The sequence below is a fragment of the Neodiprion lecontei genome, chromosome 5 (assembly GCF_021901455.1).
Source record: "Neodiprion lecontei isolate iyNeoLeco1 chromosome 5, iyNeoLeco1.1, whole genome shotgun sequence".
NCBI lineage: Eukaryota > Metazoa > Arthropoda > Insecta > Hymenoptera > Diprionidae > Neodiprion > Neodiprion lecontei.
This window is the reverse complement of record NC_060264.1, coordinates 1,799,466-1,822,869: the sequence shown is the minus strand read 5'-3', so window position 1 is coordinate 1,822,869 and position 23,404 is coordinate 1,799,466. Positions and strand designations below refer to the sequence as shown.

At 36.7% G+C, this 23,404-nt stretch overlaps 1 protein-coding gene across 4 annotated transcripts in view; it reads right to left on the bottom strand.

Annotated features, from left to right (window-relative positions):
• Positions 1-747: 747 nt before the first annotated feature.
• LOC107220278 (G-protein coupled receptor Mth2) overlaps positions 748-23,404 on the bottom strand; it is a 33,345-nt gene continuing 10,688 nt past the window's right edge. For 2 of the 4 annotated variants that reach the window (XM_015658807.2, XM_015658809.2), the window contains exons 2-5: positions 16,224-16,302; positions 5,723-5,907; positions 3,989-4,154; positions 748-2,917 (exon numbers count right to left, since the gene is read on the bottom strand). In XM_015658807.2, coding sequence (XP_015514293.1) covers positions 2,557-2,917; positions 3,989-4,154; positions 5,723-5,907; positions 16,224-16,302 — 791 coding nt within the window. In that variant the 3' untranslated portion in view covers positions 748-2,556. Of the gene's footprint in view, positions 2,918-3,988; positions 4,155-5,722; positions 5,908-16,223; positions 16,303-18,812; positions 19,628-22,226; positions 23,355-23,404 lie in introns of those variants that run through there. The other 2 variants (XM_015658808.2, XM_046740881.1) reach the window with 2 other exon arrangements.

Below are 23,404 nucleotides of genomic sequence, written 5' to 3'. Positions count from 1 at the left end.
CAAGTGTCTAAAGATGTAAATAGTGGGATAATTATTTAACAGTGAAGTAACTTCAACTCTTTTCGCAAACACGATTTATGCACGAATGTTTAGTGTACCGTATTTTTTTTTTTTCTTTATCGAAAATGAAAATAATAGTATACTTGCGACGGTGCGGTGAGACATCACACGTATGTGCGGAGCGACAGAGTTATGAAGGTTGCGACGAGAGTGAGTTTACGGAGATTTGCGCAACATAAAAATGGTTCCACGAGTCCCAAGAATCCTATTCCCTTAATTTCCAATCGGTGAGTAAAATATCTCTGTCCCATTGATAATGAATCCGAATTTTTTACGTTAAAATATTGATTGATCATTCGTTCTGAAACCGATGTCTTTCTGTACCACGCTATTTCCAATCCCGAAAACAGTATAAATACCAGATTTACGGTATAGATTTTAAAGAACGGACTATTACTGCAATTAATAATTATTACGTCGCAAGTTAAATAGATTATTGTACTTTTATGAATAAAATGAATTCGGACATGAAAACGAAGGTATGAAAAATTTTATAAGATCGCCAATTAATCAGCGACCTGAACCGCGATTTCATTTTCGTGAAATCTTATTTTGTGTTACATAAATATGAAGATTTCATTTTACCGTAATTTGATTGTCTCAGGTAAGTTGATCGGCCGTTTGAAATACCTTCCTGTATTACAATGTTACAACGTGTAAAGGTGTTGAAAAATTATTTCGGTTGTGAACTTTGAGAAATTTGTTTATTCATAAGCATATCACAATACAAAAAGCAATATTCAAGATTTGAACAATCGTGCTTCATTATACATATAGAGTAAGTATTATTCGTAATAAGATACACGAATATACATATAAGGTAGGTGCGGTTTAATATAATTAACAACAATTGTGTCACAATATTTTAAGTATGTACCAAACAGATACTGAAAACCGGTGTCCATAAGTACCGAAAAAAAAACAAAAAAAAAAAAAATGATTGTTAAACGAATTAGACATCCCGTGAGAAGTTTTTATTAGCAAGTGATAACAACGCGATTGAAAATTTAAATCTATAACCGAAATCTCAGATCGAAATCCGACGTATGGAAATGTCATTTTTGTTTTAATTCCTTTTTTTTCCTTATTCATTGAATGTAAATAACAAATATATCGTTAAGGTATTCGTGTTGATCAAAAAAATATTTACTCGTGTTCTTATCGCACAAAATACAGATACACATGCACACCCACGCAAAATTTATCGCCTAGCCTCGCGTCGATACTGTCAAAATGTTGAAATCTCAATGACTGATATAAATATAATGAATAGCTAAATATCCATTAGTAACAGTGTCCGGCTAGATAGTTATCTTCCTTTACACCCACAAAACGTTCTCTCACGTAAAAACAAAAAAAAAAAAAAAAAAAAATTGCAAATTTTCCTAACATTTTTAAAGTAATGTTATTAATTATAATAGCAAAATATACACGCCGCCGGGGGCAAACATTGTGTATTACAACTTTGGTTGGAAGTAACTATACATGTTATATCGAATTAAAATAGCTATTTACAGATCGTAGATTGTCGAAAAAAAAAAACACCAAGGTTTATAGTCATTAATGCAGCGTTTGATTGTTGCTGCAATTAGAAGATTATAAGTGATGAAAGTATAAATCTATAAGTTATAAGTAACAAATATGTTATGATTATAGCCAATTTTCGTAAAGTAGAATCACTCATTCGAAATTGTACAACAGGCGAATATATTTGGTTGCGTTAAAGATTTTGGAGAGGTAATCGATCATTTTCAAAATCAATTGTTATTGCTTCGCGTCCTGGAAGATCGATAATTTTTTTTTTTTTCTATTTTTTCCCCCAACCAACGAAGCCTCTCGAATATCTTTCAAGTTACGTAAATTTTGTATATTCTAATTACACACGTTTAATATGAGAGTTTAAAATAATAATTACATTACAATTATAATATATTTATAATTTGTCAAATCTCAAACTTTTAACTATCAGACATTAATAATATTACATCTCAGTCACTCGATGTTAAAAAAAAAAAAACAAAGAAAGAAGAACCATTCACTGGATTCAACTCACAGTGTAAAGAAAGATGGGATTATATTCGGATAAAATTACAATAATAATGATTATTATTGTTATTAAAACTATTTTCTATAGATAATTTTATGATCTCAACTACACGAAGAGACGAATAGATTCAAATTCTAAGTCAAAATATAATCGTAGCAAACTATTTGTAGATTTAAAATTGCGATATATAGTGAAAACTTGCAGCGATATCGATGTTTTAACTAAAAATATTTAAAAAACAAAAAGAGAGCTTTCTCTTTATTTCAATTGGTCGTACTCGTTTATCATTTTTATTTCTTTCATGCACATGATTAACTCTTTCCGATCCTATCGCTCTCTAAAAATGAAAAAATAAATCTTTCCAATCGTTGCTACGAATTATACGCGTAATAATTGTGATTCACAACTCTTTCCGGTGGTAATAAACGTCGTTAATGATCCGAACTTTTTTAGGCACCGTCGCTGTCGTCAAAGTTTGTCGATTTGTATTTAGCGGCGGGTTCTGGACACGAGTTTGTTTTCTCATTCAGAGGAACGGATGTTGTGCAAGTCCGGGACGTCGAGCTGTGATAAGCGCTCCTCGTTGAGTCTCGTGATAAAAAATTTTCCCCTTTACATCCGAAGCGTTTGATTAATAAACGTTTAATCTTCTCCTTCCATACGAATATTATAAATATTATCACACCCTGGAGGGTGTTTGCCAAATCCGTTATGTACCAAAGGTACTCCGGACTCTTGTACGCCCAGGAGATTATCTCCATTGACCAGTTGATGCCCATAACGATGAACAATTTCAGGTACAAGTTGAACCTGCGAAATTGAAACATCGAAATAATAATTAAAACGAATGTGACGTAATTTTTTTTTTTTTTCATCACAAATGGGACGATAGTCAATTTTGTTGGTCTGAATACCCTTGTGTATTATACGGGGTGTATTAATACGGGGGATTTTTTAATTTGGTAATGGAAAAACACGGAAAATAGAACAATTTTTTATCTAGGGGATCGGAAATCATTTTTTGACGTAACAAGTTTACTTTTTTTCCTCGAGAAAATAAATTTGCTCAACGCTGACTATTTTTGCAAGTTACATTTTTCTTTTTAGTAACTTACTGGAACTTGGAGAAAATTTCAGGGAAAACTAGATTTTAGGTAATGGAAAATGTGGAAATGGCGTGGAATTTTTTTTTTCCCAAAAAAAATTTGTGGCCACCCTGTAAATAGTTACAGAGAAAATATTTAAGGAGGTGACAATTATTGAAAGTGGTGTTTAAATCGACTATGAAAAAGACGTCAAAAAAAAAAAAAAGAGAGAGACGAAACTATTTTTCGCCAAAAGTATTCGCGGTGAGAAAATGTTAAAACTGTGTAATCATCGGGTTTCTCTTTCCACTTGGACGAGGCAATCAAAATTAGCCCGTCGGTGTTTGAGCGTGAATAGTATCGGTTTATTGCTTCAAACTTTTAGTATAAACAAGTTAATATAAACCTGACAATTTCGGCCAGATGATTTTCTTGACAAGAAGAGAAGGAGAACTAAAATTCAAGCTCTATAATATTTGTAATATAGGGAAAATTTACAGCCTTACCATTGATTCATCGTGTGAATTAAATCACGTTATTCGTGTTAAAAAATTTGTATTACAAACTGAATTCGGATTAACGTCGTCGAAAAACATTATTGCCAAACTGTCAGCGGAAGGTTGTATCGTGGCGAAGTGTTTTTTAAAAGTTTTTTTTACTCTAAATTTTATTTACTACCACGGGTGATAAAATTAATGGATTTTTCTTTTATATACATTTATAAATATTGACATATTATCAAACGCGGGGATTTCATTGTGTACTAAAATTGTACGAACTAAAATTTTTCACTCACCACTGCTTATTATCATCGTGACGCCTGCTTTCTGTTCCTTTCAATTGATGCGCCGTGTTCTTTTTATGTTGTATAATCTTTGCCGCCGTTAAGATGAACAAAATTATGTTACAGAGAACCGTCAATCCCATCGGTATGTAAAAATAGTAAGCTTTCGCCATTTCCGCTGTAAAAAAAATTTAAATTTATAATATTTGTATAATACGGATCTATTAATTGGACATGCGTGAGTCTGTGCAATACATTATTGAAACGAAAAAAACAAAGTTGCAACGTTGCTTTAATTTCTTAATCAAATGTTTGATCATTTCTCATTCTTTATTCAAGATTAGCGATTAATTTGAGATTAATTACACTGTGGAATCAACTATTTATACAATTGTACACGTGGAATGTAATGAGAATTGTTAAACAATATTATTAGCGGCAATATTTTACTCACGATTGTGGTTCATCTTTTTTATTAATAATGATATGTTATTTTTTATATTGTAGAACGGATCTCGAGTGAGTTATACGTGTAGAAATAACAGCTTGTAATAATATTGATGAAGTTATGGATTTGCGGTTGATTTAATCAAGAGTTCCAAGTACTCTCTGTGATTCATTTGAACCACCTGCGTTTTTATACTGATGAATATTTTCTTTCCCTAGTTTCAGAATGAGGATTCGAAACAAACAGTTTCTCAACGAAAACGGTTCCTACAATTTCTATTCTTGATACGGATTGAAAATTTTTGCAATAACGCGGTGGCTGAACAATCGAACGAAACAAATGTTTCGGTAAAAAAGTCACGCCGAATTGCCGCATCGTGCCAAATCGAAACTATTTGTTTGAAATTCCGATCAAAATCGTCGATTAGTAAACGATTCCGAGGAAATTATTATCGAGGTATAATTTGTGATACGAATTTATTCTTAATCATGATATTAAATTTTGCAATTTTCAAACAACATCGAATGCTGCGTGCCCTGATCTCACGTCCGGTGGATATTAATAAGTCCATAAATTTAGTCCAGTCAAAATAGGTCTGAATTGAAGATATTCGGTATACGGCTGCATTTTTGTGCACAGGGATTTCCGCCCCTCAGGAACTCAAATCTGAAGTCATTTTTGAGTTGCATAGCCGGAGTTTTGAGAAAACAGCAAAATTTGACGTTTTTTGCAATTTCTTCCAAAACTGCTATCGATGGATGAAAAATAAATCAATCATCGTGCAGAGCGGAAAATTCTACATCGAATTATGTCCTCATATGTCGGAAACGGAGTCGGATTAACAAATTGAGCAAAAAGAAATCCTACTTATCGATGGCATCTGGGGAATTTTGGTGAAATGATTTCTTGAATGAGAAAAAAGGAATTCTACTTATCGACGGCATCTGGGGAATTTTGATGAAATAATTTTTTTTCTCTTAATTTGTTAATCCGACTCCCTTTCCGACATACGAGGACATAATTCGATGTAGAATTTTCCGCTCTACACGATGGTCAAGTGATTTTCCATCCATCGATGGGATTTTTTGAGGAAAAACCCAATAAACGTCGAGTTTTGCTATTTTCTCGAAACTCTGGCTATGCAGCTCAAAATTGACTTTAGATTTAAGTGCGGCCATATCGCGGATATTTTTAATTCCGACCTATTTTGACTGGACTAAATTGTGCCCATTTTTTTAATATTCTTTTTGATATTTAATATTGCGATATTTGCTGTACTTTACAGCAGCTACACTTACTCTTGAACCAACACTTTTCCACTCCGAATTCGGGGCGAACTACATTGCTGGGAATTCCCGGTGCGTATTCCATAATTATGCAAATTCCCGTCAACAGACATGCGCATCCCCAAGCGTATATAGAGTACAATATGAACTTTTTGCGTTCACGTTGTCTTACGCTGCCCTGAATTGACCGGTAACCCCTGCAACACAACAAAATTTATTCAAATCGAGTCTTAAAAGTAGAAAAAACAAAGCAAATAATTTAACAAACTTTTGCTATCACCGGTCTATAAACTATACTTTTTACGGCGATGGCGACGAAAATATAAAGATACGGTATTGCGATCTCGTATATAACGAAATTACGTGCGTGATAAATACATTCGTATGTATAAATACACACACGCATACCTGTACGTACATTTAATTAATAATTCATAAAACGTTGCCAAATTATACGATGAATAATGGGTAATTAAAACAATTTATCGTGTCAATTGAATGGCAGTAAAGGATGAGGACGAAGTTACTAACGTTATTGTAACGACGCGTGCTTAGGCAAAATAATTTAGTTAACCATTGTAAACAAAATATACAAGTTATCTTAAATTTTCTAATAATGATTCATTTTTCTCCTGATGTTGTATCGTTACGTTAACGTTACCAACTTCAGCCTTGTAATAAAAGTAGGTGCAACACGCAGTTGATTCGGGTGTTTGACGTGCGAGTAGCGACAAAATTTTTCTATGTACAAATTAGGATTGCGAATTGTTACCATTTTCTTGCAGCCGTGCAAACGATCATTATTATTTTTCTAATTAATTTATCATACGTTGTTACAGGCAATCAATAGCGTGCAAGTTTGTTATCGATGTGATAAGTGCACAACAATCAACCATTTGTTTATTTATTTTTTTTCTACGCTACGAGTCTGTTACTTGATGGGAAACTTCCAAGGAACAAAAAATGATGGATGAAAAATTAGTTTACCAGGCACGCGGTTAAAAAGGAATAAAAAACAAAGACGATAATAGCGTATTTGCGTGAAAGACTTAACATTATACGTATTGTGAATATTTACATTGGATTTTTACCCACCCTACTGGATGATTCTGGGCAACTAACTTCGTAGGCTGCAAGCTTGTAATTATACAAACAGAGATGTTTTATTTACAGCGAATTGAATAAAAAAATAGTGACGGAAAGGACACAAATTTCCTACACATAATGCGATGACGATCAATTTTGTTTGGTTGTTTTTTTTTTTTTTTTTAATTTTTCATCCTTTTTCGAAAGTAAAACAGCCTCTAATATTTCGAGTTTTCTTTTTTCTTTTCTGCTTTAACCCTTTGAGTCACAGTCGTAAGTATTCTTACCATTTATATTTTTTGTATATTTAGAGAATTTTGAAAACATGTTTCTTTGCGTTTTTTTTTTTTTTTGCTATTTCTGATGATATATCTAATAGATTTTCAATACTCGAGAGTAATTGTTGCGATATAATGTAAATTGTTATTGTTAGAAACAAATTGATTGTAAAAATATCGTGCAAATCGAAGGAACAATTCAATACCGAGAAAGTTGTTCCTCTACACGTAAGAATGTTGTGCATAAATTGTAAGTTTTTCGAATCGCTGATTACGAATCTAAAATCCGATTTTGAAAATTCAAAATAACGGATCCAATTTGACGGACAAAAATGTCAAATTCGATCGAATCCGGAGAAAAACCTCTGTCAAGAAGTTTTTGGGGTCGCTGATTACGAATCTGAAATCAGATTTTGCAAATTCAGTACGGCGAATCCGATCAGCGACACCAAAAACTCCCGTATAAAGTTTTTTCTGACCATATTCGTTAAAATTTGAAATATTCGTCCACCATATCGGATCCATCATCTTGAATTTTGAAAATCTGACATCAGATTTGCGATCACCTGCAATAAAATTTGATACAACACAATGACGTGCGACTCAAAGAGTTAAATTTATTTCACAAACTTGTCACGCACGACCAGCGATAAGCGATAATAAATAATTCATCCTGCTGTGATTAAATCGCTTTGGACTCGGCAAACTCTTTTATACATTATAGATGTGTTTTATAAACCTGAGCAGAAATTCAAACGAAAACAAAACCCCGAAGCTGTACAATATACGCGTAACACCCACGTCTGTAATTCTTATTTCCCCTTCTCTCTCTCTCTCTCTCGCTCTTTCTCTCTTTCGTGTTCTTGCATAAAACGTACACTACAAAAGCATTAATTCGGGGACGGAAAGCACTGGAATTAGTTGTTTTTTTTTTTCTTATCTCGACACGCAATCCACGTGCCCGTTAATTCACCAGCCGTCAAATCATTTCACGTCGAGGCTAATTACAATAATGAACGTACGTTATTCGCGATGAACCGTGCGAGGAAAGAGCCGAGAAAACAAACAAAGAAAATTTGTTTTTTTTTTTCAGAGCGAATGAAAATTCGTAGTACTGTAGACCAGTTCACTTTAATTTTAATTTTCTACATCCCACCGCTGTCACCGACGTTTGGAACACCGGCAAATTCGTTTTCTCGATTTCCTCGAGCTCGCCTGAAATTCCGCGAATTCATTCTTCTCTTTTTTTTTTTTTGTGGTCTTCCTTTGAAACGTACCGCAGACACACCCATGTGTCCAATTATTCGGCATGAAATTTGTACACGACAACGTTGATCCTAGTCACTTTTCCAACTACGTAAATTTCTACATTACTCGGTACGTTATTACTCTACGCAATATTTCGTTACGCGCAGTTACTCTCTCTCTCTCTCTCTCTCTTTTTCAACATACAACGGATAATTACGAATCGAGACACATGTCCTGAACAAAAAATTATCCAATCTTTGTTAATCCGCAAGTCGTACGTACAATTTTTGCGTACACAAGCAGTAAACAATTTGTTAAATCTAATAAATATACCGAGGAGAAATATTCTGTTAGTTCGTCACACAAATGTGGATTCATTTGTCAACAATTGATTTAATTTAGATCTTTATTCCGACCACTTCTTCTTGTCTTTTTTTCTACTCGAATTACATTTTCGTCAAATTGAAATTTTGAAATGTATACGAATACATTTTTTTTTTTTTTTCATTCTCTTATTTTTAGTTTTTCATTATAATTTATCGTTGTTGTGGAATTTAAGAAAAATTGCGCCTTTAAAAATATACACGTAGGATCAAAGAAAATCGAGAAAACCGGATGTATAGAATCGGATCGGATGAAAAAGAAATTGAAGAAAATAGGTTGAAAGAAACAATGTTATCGGTAAATATCGTATACATATTATATGCGTATTATAATATGAGCAAAAAGAGTACAAGTCGTAAAAATTCGTTGAAAAATTCAAATTCTAAATATTATCCCTCTTCGAGTTTACCCATAAATCATTGGATTTTTTCGCATCCATGTATACGTGTTTATATTCTAAATAAACGTGCGAAAAAATATCCTTTGGTACACACATACACGTGTATACATAATATATACGCGAATATGTAAAGAAAAAAAAAAAAAAAAAAACAAAGAAGAAAGAATGCGATAAAATTTCAACAATAAAGAACAACGATGACGCACGAATTTCCTTAGAAATCGACCATGAATGACGTTAAGTAGAGAAGCGAATCGGAATAGAATTGGAAAAAATTTTTGTAAACGGAAATGAAAAATTCTCTGCTTCTTATTTATTTAAATAGGTCGACGAGTTTTCTTTTTCTTCCCGTTGAAAGCAAGGAGAGAAAAAAAAAATTAAAATTAATAATAATAACAATAATAATAATAAAGTTACTCCCAGCGAATCGCAACACGAAACGATCGACGATGTTTAGTTTGCAAAACGACAAGGAATATATTCCCGGTATTAGTCGCAGGAAATTACACGCCTAGATGTTTGTACACCTTATAACCTACCATCAGTTTCCGGGGTCTCGTTGTTTTACTTGCCACGGTGGATTTTCAGGATGGGATCGAATTATATTACGGGCAGAGGAAATTGTCCGTCGATGGCAAACAGTGTCGTCGTTCGCATTATGTATAGACGGTGTTATTGCCGTTTGGGGCGGGGTTGAAATTACGAATTTGAAAATTTGCGAAAGCGACGAATTCCGATTTTTTTTTTTTTTTAAGCAAAGATATCGAAGTTTGACGAAACGGCGAACGTTTCGAAGAGGCGAAAATGAGATAATTTCAATATTTGGAACACCGAAATTCCGAATAATCGACGATTTTTAGTTCCGTGAATTTCTGGCTTGGTGAAAATTCATTTTTCCACTTTCATCTTTCTTCGTTTCGCATTTTTGATATTTTTATGTTCGCACTGAGAGAAATTTTTAATTCCGGTTACCGCTCGGTCCTTAACTATTTTCATTTTTTAAATGAAAATTAGTTTTCTACCCGTTACCGGAAAGTCTAGTATTCGCTACTATTCTTTATCATTACGATCACTGTTGCTATATTTTCTCGCAACTGTTGCGAAAATTCAATGCTCGTGCAACGATAAATTGACGTTACAGGCTTGTTTGACTAAAAAAGTAGAGTAAACCTCAAAAACTGATTTCGCGTTGCAACAACCAAAAAAGGATCCACGATAGCGCAAAATTGTTAGCCGTACGTCGTTTTTCCTCATTCCAACAATATTGAAACAATCAATTTTTCTAGTTACCGTAACAAATGAAATTTTTCTCAGTGTGCCAATTTTTGAAATCACATTCGATTCATGTTGTAAATCAATCAACAAATGATTGAAGAAAAGTCTCCGCGCGGCACTTATTGGTCCAAACACACACACCGCATTGTTTATCGCACGGACAACACGCGTGGGTGTTGTTTCAGTTATACACGTTTCGTTGATTATTTACCCACGCTAATTGGGTTACACATTGTATATATACATTCGCGTAGTATTATTGCGACGTTGATATATATATATATATATATATATATATATATATATACACGCTAAACGTCATTTCATCCTCTCGAATAGAAGATGAGAAATTATTGCCGATATTCTGAGAGTCAGAGAAGCGAGACGTTTTTTTTTTTTTTATCATCTTTTCCACATTACAAGTATTTATCACGAATTTATACTTGAAAAAGTTGAAACGCAGTTGTGAGAGTTATTATTCAATTTATCCTTTCACTTTTACAACTTGTAACAATCTTTCAGACTTTTATACGTATAATTAATCACGTTATTTTTTCTTACCCTTATCAAATGAAAACCACGGAAGAATTTTTTACCGATAAAATATCTCTATTAAAAATACATGAATCTCGTGTGGTTTTTAGTTATTAATATAATCTTTATTTTTCTTCTTCTTTCCTCACGGGGCATCCGATACGCGTGGAAATGATCTAATTTATTGCACGACAAACGTGTAATACGTGTATAAATGTGTAACGCGTTTAAGTAATTAGTTGTAAATTCCCTTGTACGTTGGGCTCGGCTTCGTAAAGAAGGACAAAAATTGAAACAAAACAAAAAAAAAAACAAAAATGTAATCATACCAATATCACACACACCTTGTACTTTTGGTACAATTTTAATATTTAAACGCTCTGGTGGATAATTGTAATTTTTTTAAATTTGTTTGTGATTTTTTTTCCCGTTTTTTACGTCAGGAAAAAAGTAATCATTTTTCAACAACAATCGCTCAGACGTAACGCGGAAATTGAATACCTTTTGACAGAAAAAAAAAAAAATATATTTCCTTCTTAATTGCGTAATAAAAAAATTCGTCGTCATCGAATTTATCGCGATCCAACTCAGAATGCCAAATCGTACGTGTATTGATATTGTATAGATGTTCGTGTGAAAGTTTGTTAACTTTCTACTTTTTATTATTTTTTATTTCATTTCTCTGCAGATTTTCATTCTTTGTTCCTTTGTCTTTTCTTCCTTTTTATTTCCTCATCCACTTTGACCGAGTTTCCTGCCGAGAGAATTTGTGGCCTTGTTTTACGTTGAAAACAATCGTCGGTTCAAGAATGATGAAAACACGAAACGTCACAAATGTTTATATACAAAAACGATATGTATATTCATATGTTTTTACCAATTCTCTTACGCCGCTGGGTATGAAACTCGTTTTCGTTTTGCCCGAACTCGATGTGCAAATGTAACGCGTATCCGTAAATATCTATATATTATACATACATACATACATGTATATATATAGACAGATGATAGACAGATTCATACGAAAGATTATAGATATTAACGAACGTATAAAACTCCCGACAGTTGGTCAAACTTTGGCCATATGTGAATATCGAAGAGCTTTATCCGTGATTTAGAAAATTCGTTTCACCTTCGAGCGATTGAAACTTTTGTCATATTCACCTTATATCAAGGATTGATATTCACATTCATAATAAATAAGCGATCAAAACTTTCTTCCATAAATGTTGGATAGAAAAAAAAAGTTTACTCCCCGCGTTTGTAAAATTAAAAATAATCATTAGTCCGCTGCATTCTCCGTGTTTTCACTTTGCCTGATTCTTGTTGTTGTTGTTGTTGTTATTATTATTATTATTATTATTATTATTATTATTATTATTACTATAAACGGCTAGATGAATAATAAAAGAAATAATTCGTGTGAAATTTTTGTTTTACAATCCTCACGATTATTTATCTTCGGGAAAAAAACTACCCAAAAAGAAGAAAACAAAAAACCATTCGTCGACGAATTAACGGACGCTCAACGCCTTTTGTTGTATCATCCTTAATACGCACTCGAACTGGGATCAAAGTTTTCGTTGGGATTTTTTTTTTTTTTTTTTTCTAAACCGTAATGTAGATAAGATAAAACGGTCAGGTGGGTTCACGATAGTAATTGACCGTTGTCACTTGTCACGGCATCACTTCGAGAGAGAAAGAGGGTGGAGAAAAAAAAAAAAAAGGAACGAGTTACAGTGTCAACCCGTTATGGTCCGATGACGCAGTTAAATTTACGCATGCTACCTTATAACGTGTATATATACATATATATATAACCTGTTAGAGATAGCCGAATGTTATTAATTAATTAATACCGGCTAATGGAATGCACGTTAATTACTAGCCGCGACTCAACAACGCTTATTTCAGTTTTTCAAAAAATGCTACACTGGATGCGTAATTCATATAGTATTTTTCATAAAAATGTTTTTGTGTACGTAAATACGTAAATATCCGAAATTGCAAACTTGAGTCTGTGTGTTTTAGTACAATTCGTGACCTAGAATATTCGAAATAATATAAAAAATTTACATCAAACTTGTATGTATGTCTGTGCTATATATACACATACACACAATGCAAAGAAGTTGCTAAAAGTTGACATTTATTTTTTTAATTGTGGTTTTTTATTTTGCGTACAATCTCTATTCCAAGCGTTGAGATCGTACGAAGAAGAACGTTATCGACGATGAAATAAATTTCTGTCGAAAGAGAAAAAAGAGAAAGAGAGAGAAAAAAAAACACACACACACTCAACTGACCCATTTTGACGAAAGAGAATCTTGTGTACGTATTTATGGAAATATTAGCACAAAAAAAAAAAGAGACGATGTTATAATTATGTAAGTGTCTGCGATATATATACTCGATGAAAGAGGTTGCGTTGAATTGATGATTGTTCAAATTGAAACGATGAAGCCGTCAGTCCGGGACTACTGGACGATATACGCGAACAAAGAATAGAGGAAAAAGATTTGGAAAAAAGAGAAACCGAGTTGTTTGAGTTACTGGCAGCTTTTGCGCCGTATCCGCTTTCATCGTATAATTATAGATTTACTGTAAATTAAATATAGACACACATCCCATGACTGGCTAGTCAAGTGTTAATGATGCGCGGGGGGATAAATTTCGTTTATTCTCGAACCGAATATTAATAAATTATCCATCTTTTACGCTTCGGTGATATTCGACGGTGTAAAAGCCGGACGCGTTTCGCGTTCGATGGTGAAATTTATCGTACCGTTTCAAACGGTTGGTTACACGATCGATTACTGTGTCAAAGAATCGAAATTTTGTAAATAAATTAAAATGCAGCGTTGCTTTTGGAGGAGATCTGGATTTTCTTGCCCGCAGGAAAAATCCCTGGAACCATGTGTTATGGAAATTTATGAAAATCCGGGACATTGAGAAAGATTTCATTTGTTACGGTAACTGGAAAAATTCAGTAAAACAGGTATCGTTAAAAAAAGTGTTTGAATATTGTTGGAATTAGGAAAAACGAGATGAGCGTAACGATTTTGCGCTATTGTCGATGCTTTTTTGGTTATCGCAACGCGAAATCAGTTTCTGAGGTTTACTCTACTTTTTTAGTCAAACAAGGGCTTAGCGTTAATTTATCGTTACACGAGCATCAAATTTTCACAACAGTTACAAGAAAATCTAGCAACAACGATCGTAATGAGAAAGAATGGTAACGGCTAGAAAACTAATTTTTATTTTCTACCTAGAACTATATTTTTGGATTAAAAATCTCTCTCGGTGTACCTTTCACGATTCGTCGATCTAAACTTGGCCTTGCTTGAAACTCTCGGAAATATCGGGGGGACTTTATATCGTTGGGAAAATTTCAGGTCGAATATTTGCTGCGTGAAAAAAGGCCGCTAGAAGTCGGTCGAATACGTTTCAAATCGATACGAAGTCGGTCAAAGCGATTTCGAGTCAGCGAAGTGATTCATAAACGAATGTGACTCAAAATTGCGGCTCTTAAGTCGCAAACTTTGAACTTTCGTGAGTGAAAATTGTCCTGGAAAATCTGAACGACAATTATACGTGACGTAAAGTTATTGTCGGTTGGAATCAGGGAGTATCGATAAATCGTTAAAGGCCTTTCGTCGGGTCAATTAATTGACTCGAATTGCACGCGATGCGTCGTTTAATCATCGACACGCCACGGGGCGTTTTACTTATCTAATAGCCATACCCCGCGGACATACGGGCAATAAATAAAACTGAACTAATCGTCTAGCTTTATTGACCCTCAATTAACACGAGCAAACTCCCGTATCAATACTCCCGATTAACCCTTTGAATTATAGTGGTATAAAGTATTCTTGCCACCTGTTTTATATCCGTTTTTTGTATATTTAGAGAACTTTGAAAAGATGTTTCTCTTCGGTTTTTTACTCTTTCTGATAGTGTACTGATAGGTTTTCAATACTCGAGAGTAATTGTTGCGATATAATGTAAATTGTTGTTGTTAGAAACAAATCGATTGCAAAAATATCGTGCAAATCGAGAAACAATTCGTTTCCGAGAAAGTTGTTCCTCTACACGTGAGAATTTTTTACACAAATTGTAAGCTTTTCGATTCGCTTATTACGAATCTAAAATCCGATTTTGTAAATTTAAAATAGCGGATCCAATTTGGCGGACAAAAATTTTAAATTTGATCGAATCCGGGGAAAAAACTCTGTCAACGGGTCTTTTGGGGTCGCTGATTACGAATCTGAAATCAGATTTTGCACGAAATAATACGAAATGTTTCAATTTCTGTAAAAATTCGTCGTAGTAGAAATTTTCACCGTGGGGAAATTCTCGAATTAGTGAATGGGAGTCACTGTCACATAATTCTTACAGAATCGAGACCAGCATTTTTATCACGGACGGAAAACAAAGTAGCCGGAAAGTTAAGAAGGCATTGACGAATATTACTTTACATATAACGAAATGTGGCAGAAAGTCGAATGAAAAGAATTTCGAAATAACTAGTTAAGAATCATACGGACAATGCTTAGTTAGAAAATATTAACGACGGTGAAACCACAAGGCAAGATATTAATATATGATTTTCACGTTTTTATTATCCTCTTTCCGCGGAAATTTTCCTGTATGACAACAAGGCGTGAAACTCTGTCGACATCGGTCATGATTAATAGGCATTTTCATTTTATATTTCTTATTTATATTACGAGGAAAAAGGATAAAAATTAAATATCATAGCCGCAGATTGCGCAATTTCTGCCTGATTACGCTTTTCTACAGACGATATTATTATTGATGATCTTGTATTTTTTAATTGGTTCTTTTTTTATTTCATTTCTACGCGAAACACTTTATGGTTTATTAGCTGAACATATGGCAAAATAATCCAAGCCGATATCTAATCGTGACTCCCCCTCCATTTTCATCCTCAACATTCCTGCTACGCCTTGCCAAATAGACAAAGAGAGAGAGAGAGAGAGATAGAGAGAGAGAGAGAGAGAGAGAGAGACATGGAAAGGCGTATGGAAAAGTTAATGTCAAGTTCTTGGAAGCGTATGGCTCTTTGCCAAAACTAAATAAAAAATCTAACGACAATTTAACACGATTTCGGTTTGCAAAACTTGTATTGTGATTTTCCAAACAATTTTTCGTCTCGATTGGTCAAAGCCGTTTCTTTTTAAAGCTAGCTTATAAAAACATGGAAGAATCGTACGCGAATATTGATGTAGAAAAATATGCCGTGATAGTTTATACATACATAAAGGAAATATTGAAAACTTACGCAAACGTCCACCAGATATCGACGCACATAACGTTCAGCCAGAAGAAACTTGCCAGGAACGAGAAGTGGATGACAAACGCTGTAACATAATTAAATACATGTTTATTAATCATCGATTCGTGTATGAGTTTGAAAAAATAAAAAAATGAATAAACTCTTGTCGAAGAAACGAGATGAGAAGAAAACTCTCTTCAACAGCGACGCGTCACCGTCGTTAGTACTCTTTGCTCTTGTGCGGTTCAATAACAAGCCTACACCGGAAGTCAAAACCTCAAGTTATCCGGCTTAAAACCGGTTTCCAAGATGGATATATATTAGTATTATTTTTATTATTACCGGTACTGCTGTAGAATTATTGAGAATTTATACGAGTGTGTCGAAGAATTTGAATCGTCAACTTGATTTGTAAATAATATTATACACTAAACATCGCACGTTTGTAATATGAGACGTGGAAATGTTTTTCACTTCAATCAAGGACCACGCACAATGACGAAAGGCGCGGTTACCTCGATCGGGAAATATCGAAATAGAGGGAAAAGTCGTGTTTTTTATACCATCTGTTATAAAAAATAGATTAGCTTAACATGATTGACACCGATTTGGCGATGAATATTTGATGATACAACATCGTGGTGTACGGTGAAAAATCCGTCACAAATTCAAGTATAGTTTCCAGGACTACTAAGGGACAAGTAAAATTCAAGGATATTTCCAGGATCACTGGACACCGTGAATAAACGATTTTTGAACACGAAACTGTTGGGTTACATCCAGCAAGGCAGTAAAATTGTGGAAAGGCTGCCACGATATTCGTCAGAACCAGGAATCCGAAGGCGAAGAAGACACTCGACGTACATCATCAGTGTCAGTCCATGGAAGGTCCGGAGTTCCGGTAACATTAGATGTACCAAAGATGTAACGAAGAGGAACGGCAAGGATATCGCCGACACGATGATTGAGACATTCGGACTTGTCTAGTCCCCGGAATCTTGATGGTCGAATCAAATTCTCGGCAGGTATTCCGACGAGTTTGCATCAAGGTTGAAAAAGTATTGGTTTACATCCCAAATGTAAGTTCCACTTTGGATGGAGCCGTTTTCGAGAAGGTAAAAGGTCTCGTCGGATCCGAAAACGAAGTGCTTGCAATTTTTTGCCACGAACATGCAAAAGTTCTCTTCGTCATTTCAATTCAACTTGAATTGTATTGATTGACCTGTCGGCTGAATAGACGAGCGGAAATTCGGCTGGAATCGAGTCGTTGGTCTCTATGCACGTTTCCACTCGGAACAACATTCCCAGAGGACAAAACAGGGGCACGTACGATTTTCCGGCGCCCTCAGTCCATCTTAATTCTTCGGAGAAATTGTGCCCGGACATTGAAATTATTCCTGATGAATTTGGAACCTGACCACTAAGATTGAACCGCGCGTTTATTGGGCATCGGCTTCTAAGGTCATTCGCGTCAAGTCCTTGCGGAAGCAGGCCGCACAAGATGCTCGTTACGACCAAGAAAGCTTCGAGTTTAACCATCTTCAACAACGGGTGAAACTGTACTGGCTGGATATTCTTTAGGATTATAAGTATTTCACAATTAAAGGATATTGGAATATGGTTTCTATTATATCGACAGTGGTGGTTGGTTAACCTCTGATGACGTCAGAGTTGTCTTGTAGTCGCTAACTAAAAAAGGGCAGTGGCACTTGTGCCAGAGTACAATGAATTCGTCAAAGTAACGTTGCACGTTTAACAACAAGCGTTGGGTTTTGCGTATAACTTGCCAATATAGCTGATGAAGTTTGATTCGTCTTAGTCTTCATTTGAAGTTGAGATGAAATATGCAAATTCGAGCAAAGCTGTGAGACATTATTATATATTATTCTTTAAACTTCAGCATTAGGCATGAGAGAATAATGATTTTTCATACAAATTAAGAAATAATGTATAAAAGAATTTGCGTTCTTTGATAACCGTGACCTTCGCTAATCAGCGAAAGATATTGGTAATCAGAAAAATGTTATGTAGGTAAAAAAAAAAGAATATTTATATTCTTTATTTGCGTTTCCTAATAATGGTAATTCACGTCGATCAAGAAGGAGTACGAAACTACCACAAGGAAATACACTACCAATTAAAACACCGAAAGAAATGAGTAACGTATTTTTTACCGACTTCGTTTTGTCCTCATACGCGATACGTCAATCTCCTATAGAGGGAACCACTTTTGAAACGTTTTTACCCGAGCTATACATGACGATCTCAATTTCTACAACAATTGTCTCTTCCTTCCTTTTGATAAACTGATCAGCTTATTGAATAGGCCCCTGATTAATTGGTCTCGCTTCATCTTACATTTCGCTGAACGATGAATTCGTTCATTTGTGAGTTATTACCTAACGCCCTTATTACAGATATTCGATCAAATTAAGCGAGGCGAAAAAATGAATTCCATGTGGAGAAAACGGTCAAATGCGCATAGGATTATCGATGATGACGTTGGGAGCAAAGGGAACGATAACTGTAGTACGATAAGTAGAGAAAACAGTTATAAATATTAATAATAATATCAACTGAAAGATGTTACATTACATGAGAATTGGCACAATGAATCAGACGTCGGGCCGATGATGTTGTTCAGCGATACTGTAACGTATGCGACAGTTAGACAGGCCACATACGTAGCAATCGAAAGTCCGTGGATGGTCATCGTTTCCGGTAGTATGGTGTAAGCGAGGAAGGTGGCGATGAAGAATGGAACAGAGATGATCATTATTCCACTGTTGAAGAGAGGGCGCATTATCAGAACCTCAGGCATGGGCTCGTAGCACATTTTTGGCATGAAAGTGGAAGAGTCGTAATCGAAGTTGAGACAGTAATCGTCGAACGTAATTATCCTGCTGACGTTATTGAACGGAAGATGAATCGAGCCGTTCCTCATAAGGTGAAAAATATCTTCGTCGCTTTCTTCGGGTTCCAGAATGTAGGCATCGCCACCGTTGCAAGGATCCGAAACGATCATATGAAAGTTCTCCTCGGTCAGCTCAACAGGACTTATCTGATCATCGGGAATGTAGCCCAGAGTGAAATTTGTCGTCATCGAAGCGTTGCTCTTCACGCAGCTCCCTTCGACGGTGCTCATTCCCAGTGGACAACAGATTGGCAAGCACGGCTTGATATGGCAGATGCAACCGAAGATGTTACCATCTTGATGCCATATTGATGCGGGTGGGAAAACGTGATTGGATTTTCTCACTAACCCTAGTACATCCGGTTCAATGCCGGTTAGATTGATGCGCGCATTGATTGGACATTGGCGATGCACGTCGTCGGCAAAAAGCGGTTCAGGAACGATAAGAGACAGGGCACTAAGCACCAGCAAGACAAATTCGAAGTCAGCCATCTTCGACGACGTATGATGGCAAACTAATTCTGATTCCAGTGAGATGACTGCAAATCATGTCCCATGACTGTAGTCATACACTCACCGCAAATCTAGACCTTGTATGTATAGATAGGGTATAATATAAACGAGAAGTTCGACGAGTATGATTGTGTGATGAACGTGAAGTGTTTCTAACGGTCAACCGCCACAAAGAGGTTTCATTTCGCATGAGAGAGCTGTAATTTCTCGGAATCTCATCCCACGAATGACGACGTGACCACGGATAAGTGAAGGAAGGCTTCACCAGCATCTAATATGACACTGAAGGAAGGAAAGTTGGCTCTGAAAAAAAATGTTCCGGCTCTTTTACTACCCTAAAAGTGTGGATATTGAGGCCCAAGAACGATGAATGCACGGCATAAAGTCACCCAGGGTATGTGGACTCCATTATAATCTCTCGTAACCCGCGAATATGCTGCGGATTTTTATTCTCTTACAAACTTCAATTCTGACGAAAAAATCCAATTCCACTTGTCGAGATTACGAAGAAGTTCGTCGGCAGTCGTTTAGAGGATCCTGTTAGGTCCAAATTAATGAAATATCGGCTTCAACACCGAGGCCATGACATGTTTATAAATTAATTATTCTTATGTCGTCTGCAGGTTTGAACGGATGCGGTGCGATGGCGGTTTGTCCGGGGAAATTGGCGGTTGGGTTAGAACAGAACGGGAGAGAAACCACGCGAAGTACTTCTGCGCTGATTACCTCAATCGTGAACGTTTTTATCAATTGATTACGGCCAGCACAGTTTCAACCCGCGTGATATTGTTAATTATTTACCCACTGAAATCCCAGAACTACGTAAGAAGATACATCTTTATATAAGCGACTCATTCGCTCTTGTATTACGGAAACCACAAACTAATGGAGTCTATTGCGGAGAGTCCAGCGATAAGTTTTATCACAGACTTTTATCTCGACTGGAACACTCTGTAGCCATTTTTTTTTCTCAAATACTGGAACGCATGCCTCCACTTCACGCTCCTGTGGAAGCTGCAGGATGTTTGCGAAGAAATTCTTGTCTCTTCAAATCGCCAGGCCGGATCTCAAACATTGGTTAACGACCTGTTCAAATCGGAAATGCGTTGAAGGCTGACAAGGTCTCCGACATGACACCGCGATGCGAATACCATTACTAGGAGAGTGACAATACTCATCTGATTCACTGGAATGTTTTTATTTTACGCTTCCGTTGCAAGTCATACTGTCATTACTGGATAAGTACAAAGATCACATTAGCTGAGTGTCATTTTTCATAGCCAGAAGCGATTTACCGAAGGTGGAAAGACCGGCAGCTTTCTGAAAATACTGTCAGATTTTATGGGCTTTCAATTAACGACGCGGTAGATCGTGACTCGTGAGAATCGCATATACTTTTCTGACCTGATGTTTATCCGATCGTACGTTAAAATATTACTCGTATATTCTTCCAATAAAATTCCCATCGCGATCGATCACTCCGAATACGAGAGTTATATTATCGTCAATAACGCCCATCGTGCGTTATATTTTTTCGACTGAGGGATTGCCGATGGTAGAGTGTCACGTGGGAGAGCAAAATTGCCCATGTGGAGCATAAATCTTGGTGAAAAAAACGCGGGGGGTATATCGAAACCGCTAATGGATCTGCAAAATGTTAAGGACTTTTAGATCAACGGCTCGCACCGGGCTAGTCGGATAAAAAGTGTAATAAATAAAAGCGGAACATGTGCAGAGGCAATTTCTGGCCCTGTCAATTCGTCGATGACCGATGCATAATTGGTGATAAAAGTGTTGAGTGTGTTTTTCCAACTGTTGGCATCGCGGTATGTGCTCTTAAGAACCACGAGGGAATATTATCGATCTAGGAGTTGGCGCCTAATCAATTAGCCTAACGAAAATTCCATTTCTGGTTGTAATTTACGCGCTGGCCTTTCTGCGTCCTTTACACAGACCTAATGTATGACGATACCCGAATGACAACTGCGTTTCAGAACCGCCAACGTTTACCCTGATTAAATTCTTTGCACGAGTTTGTTATATATACGTGTAAAAATTCTTAGTGCCGAAATGAATTCAGCCCGAGAATTTAACCGAGAAAAATACTGATCGTGTATACAAAATGGCTGGCAATTGTAATACACGAGCGGCTAAGAATAAAATTCAAGTTCAATGGGGGGAACGTATAGATATTAGTTTAATTTACGGTCAGACGGTATGGTGGACTCAGGCCAAGCGTATGTGTTATGCTTTTCGCATTCCATTATACGTTTGACATGATGTTGAACAAGGTCATTAGCATCAGATATATAACGACGACTCGAATCGAGAATTTTCTAGCCTTGATCACCTTATATTTTCCAGAAACTACGTATTGTGCGGTAGCAGTGTGCCATTTACCAACTCGTCTTCCAGTCTAGCTGGAGTTGCTCTGACCACGTTAAGCCATCAGTTTCCGTCGGCTCGGGCGATAGTAACGAAACGGCGTGAACCTAGCTCTCTGAATTATCGCTACTATTGCAACCAGAGACGACCAAGTTAACGGAAGAAAACTAATCGTAAAAACATTGTTTGAGGATTACCCAATGTTTGGCAGAGCCAGAGCTCCATGTCATCCGTGGGAGCGAGCTGCACCACTGTCAGAAAAGCGTAGGCAATAGTCAGACACGCCACGTAGCACATCAGGGTCTTTCCATAGATGTTCCTGAGCTCGGGGAGAATTGCGTAAATGGCTCCAGTGACGACTAAGAAGGGTATGGAGACGATCATCCCGATCGGCCAGCCGACTTTAGGTGGCTTTATCGGTGCGCTATTGTGACAAACAGCGACGAGGATACTCTGATCCTCCATCGTCAATCCGATGCAGTATTTATCCGGTGACAGAACCTGCGAGTCCGCGGTGGTCATGACGCCATCGGCATGCAGGGTATACATGTCCTGATCAGGGAACTCCTCGGGGTCCAAGGCGTACTTGTCTTCGCTGGGGCATATGATGTTGGGTATAGTGTAGAAGACGTCGCTCAGCTCGTTCATCGACCTTATTTCCGGCACCAAGTACTTGTCCAGTGGTCGGACGGGGTTCACCGTCTCATTCGTCGGCCGAATGCACGTCGATCCGTTCATCCATTCACCGGGGCTGCAGCAGGTCCTTATGCAGGGTGGGAACGCCTCGCACGGACATCCGAAAGTCACCTCACCGTCACTCCAGACCGTTTCCTGCGGAAAGATCCGCCCGTCGAATATCACGGATCCGTTCTCCATCCTCGAAGCGTTCGTCAATGGAACGGACAAGGCTCTGGAACAGGCCTGACACTCTACCCTGGTCCAGGATACACCAAGGACGACGATGACCAGGCCGAGGAAACGCATGGCCGCGGATGTTCCTCGTTCGTCTGGTTCTTCGAGCACTTTAAGAGAATCCGCGCAAGTATGTCACTGCACTTGAGAGAGGTGATCGCCCGCCAACTGCTTCAGAGTCGCTTGTCTGGTTAACTGGCGAGTGGGTTTACAACCTCCGCTTTAGCGTATTAGTGCGCGTTACATGGAAATCCCAAGAGGGAATGGGGCGTGTTGGGAGCTTCGATGTTACGATGTGTTCCGCGGCGCGAGCCTCGTCTTGGCATCCCTACCGCAGAGAGCAGACCTGTATTTCCCAATGAACAATGTGTCAAGGCTGCGTAGGGCATGCTTCATTCATTCGCGAGTCGTCATGCTGATACTGAAATCAACCGCAACGAGTTGTTATTTGCACTGAAGACAT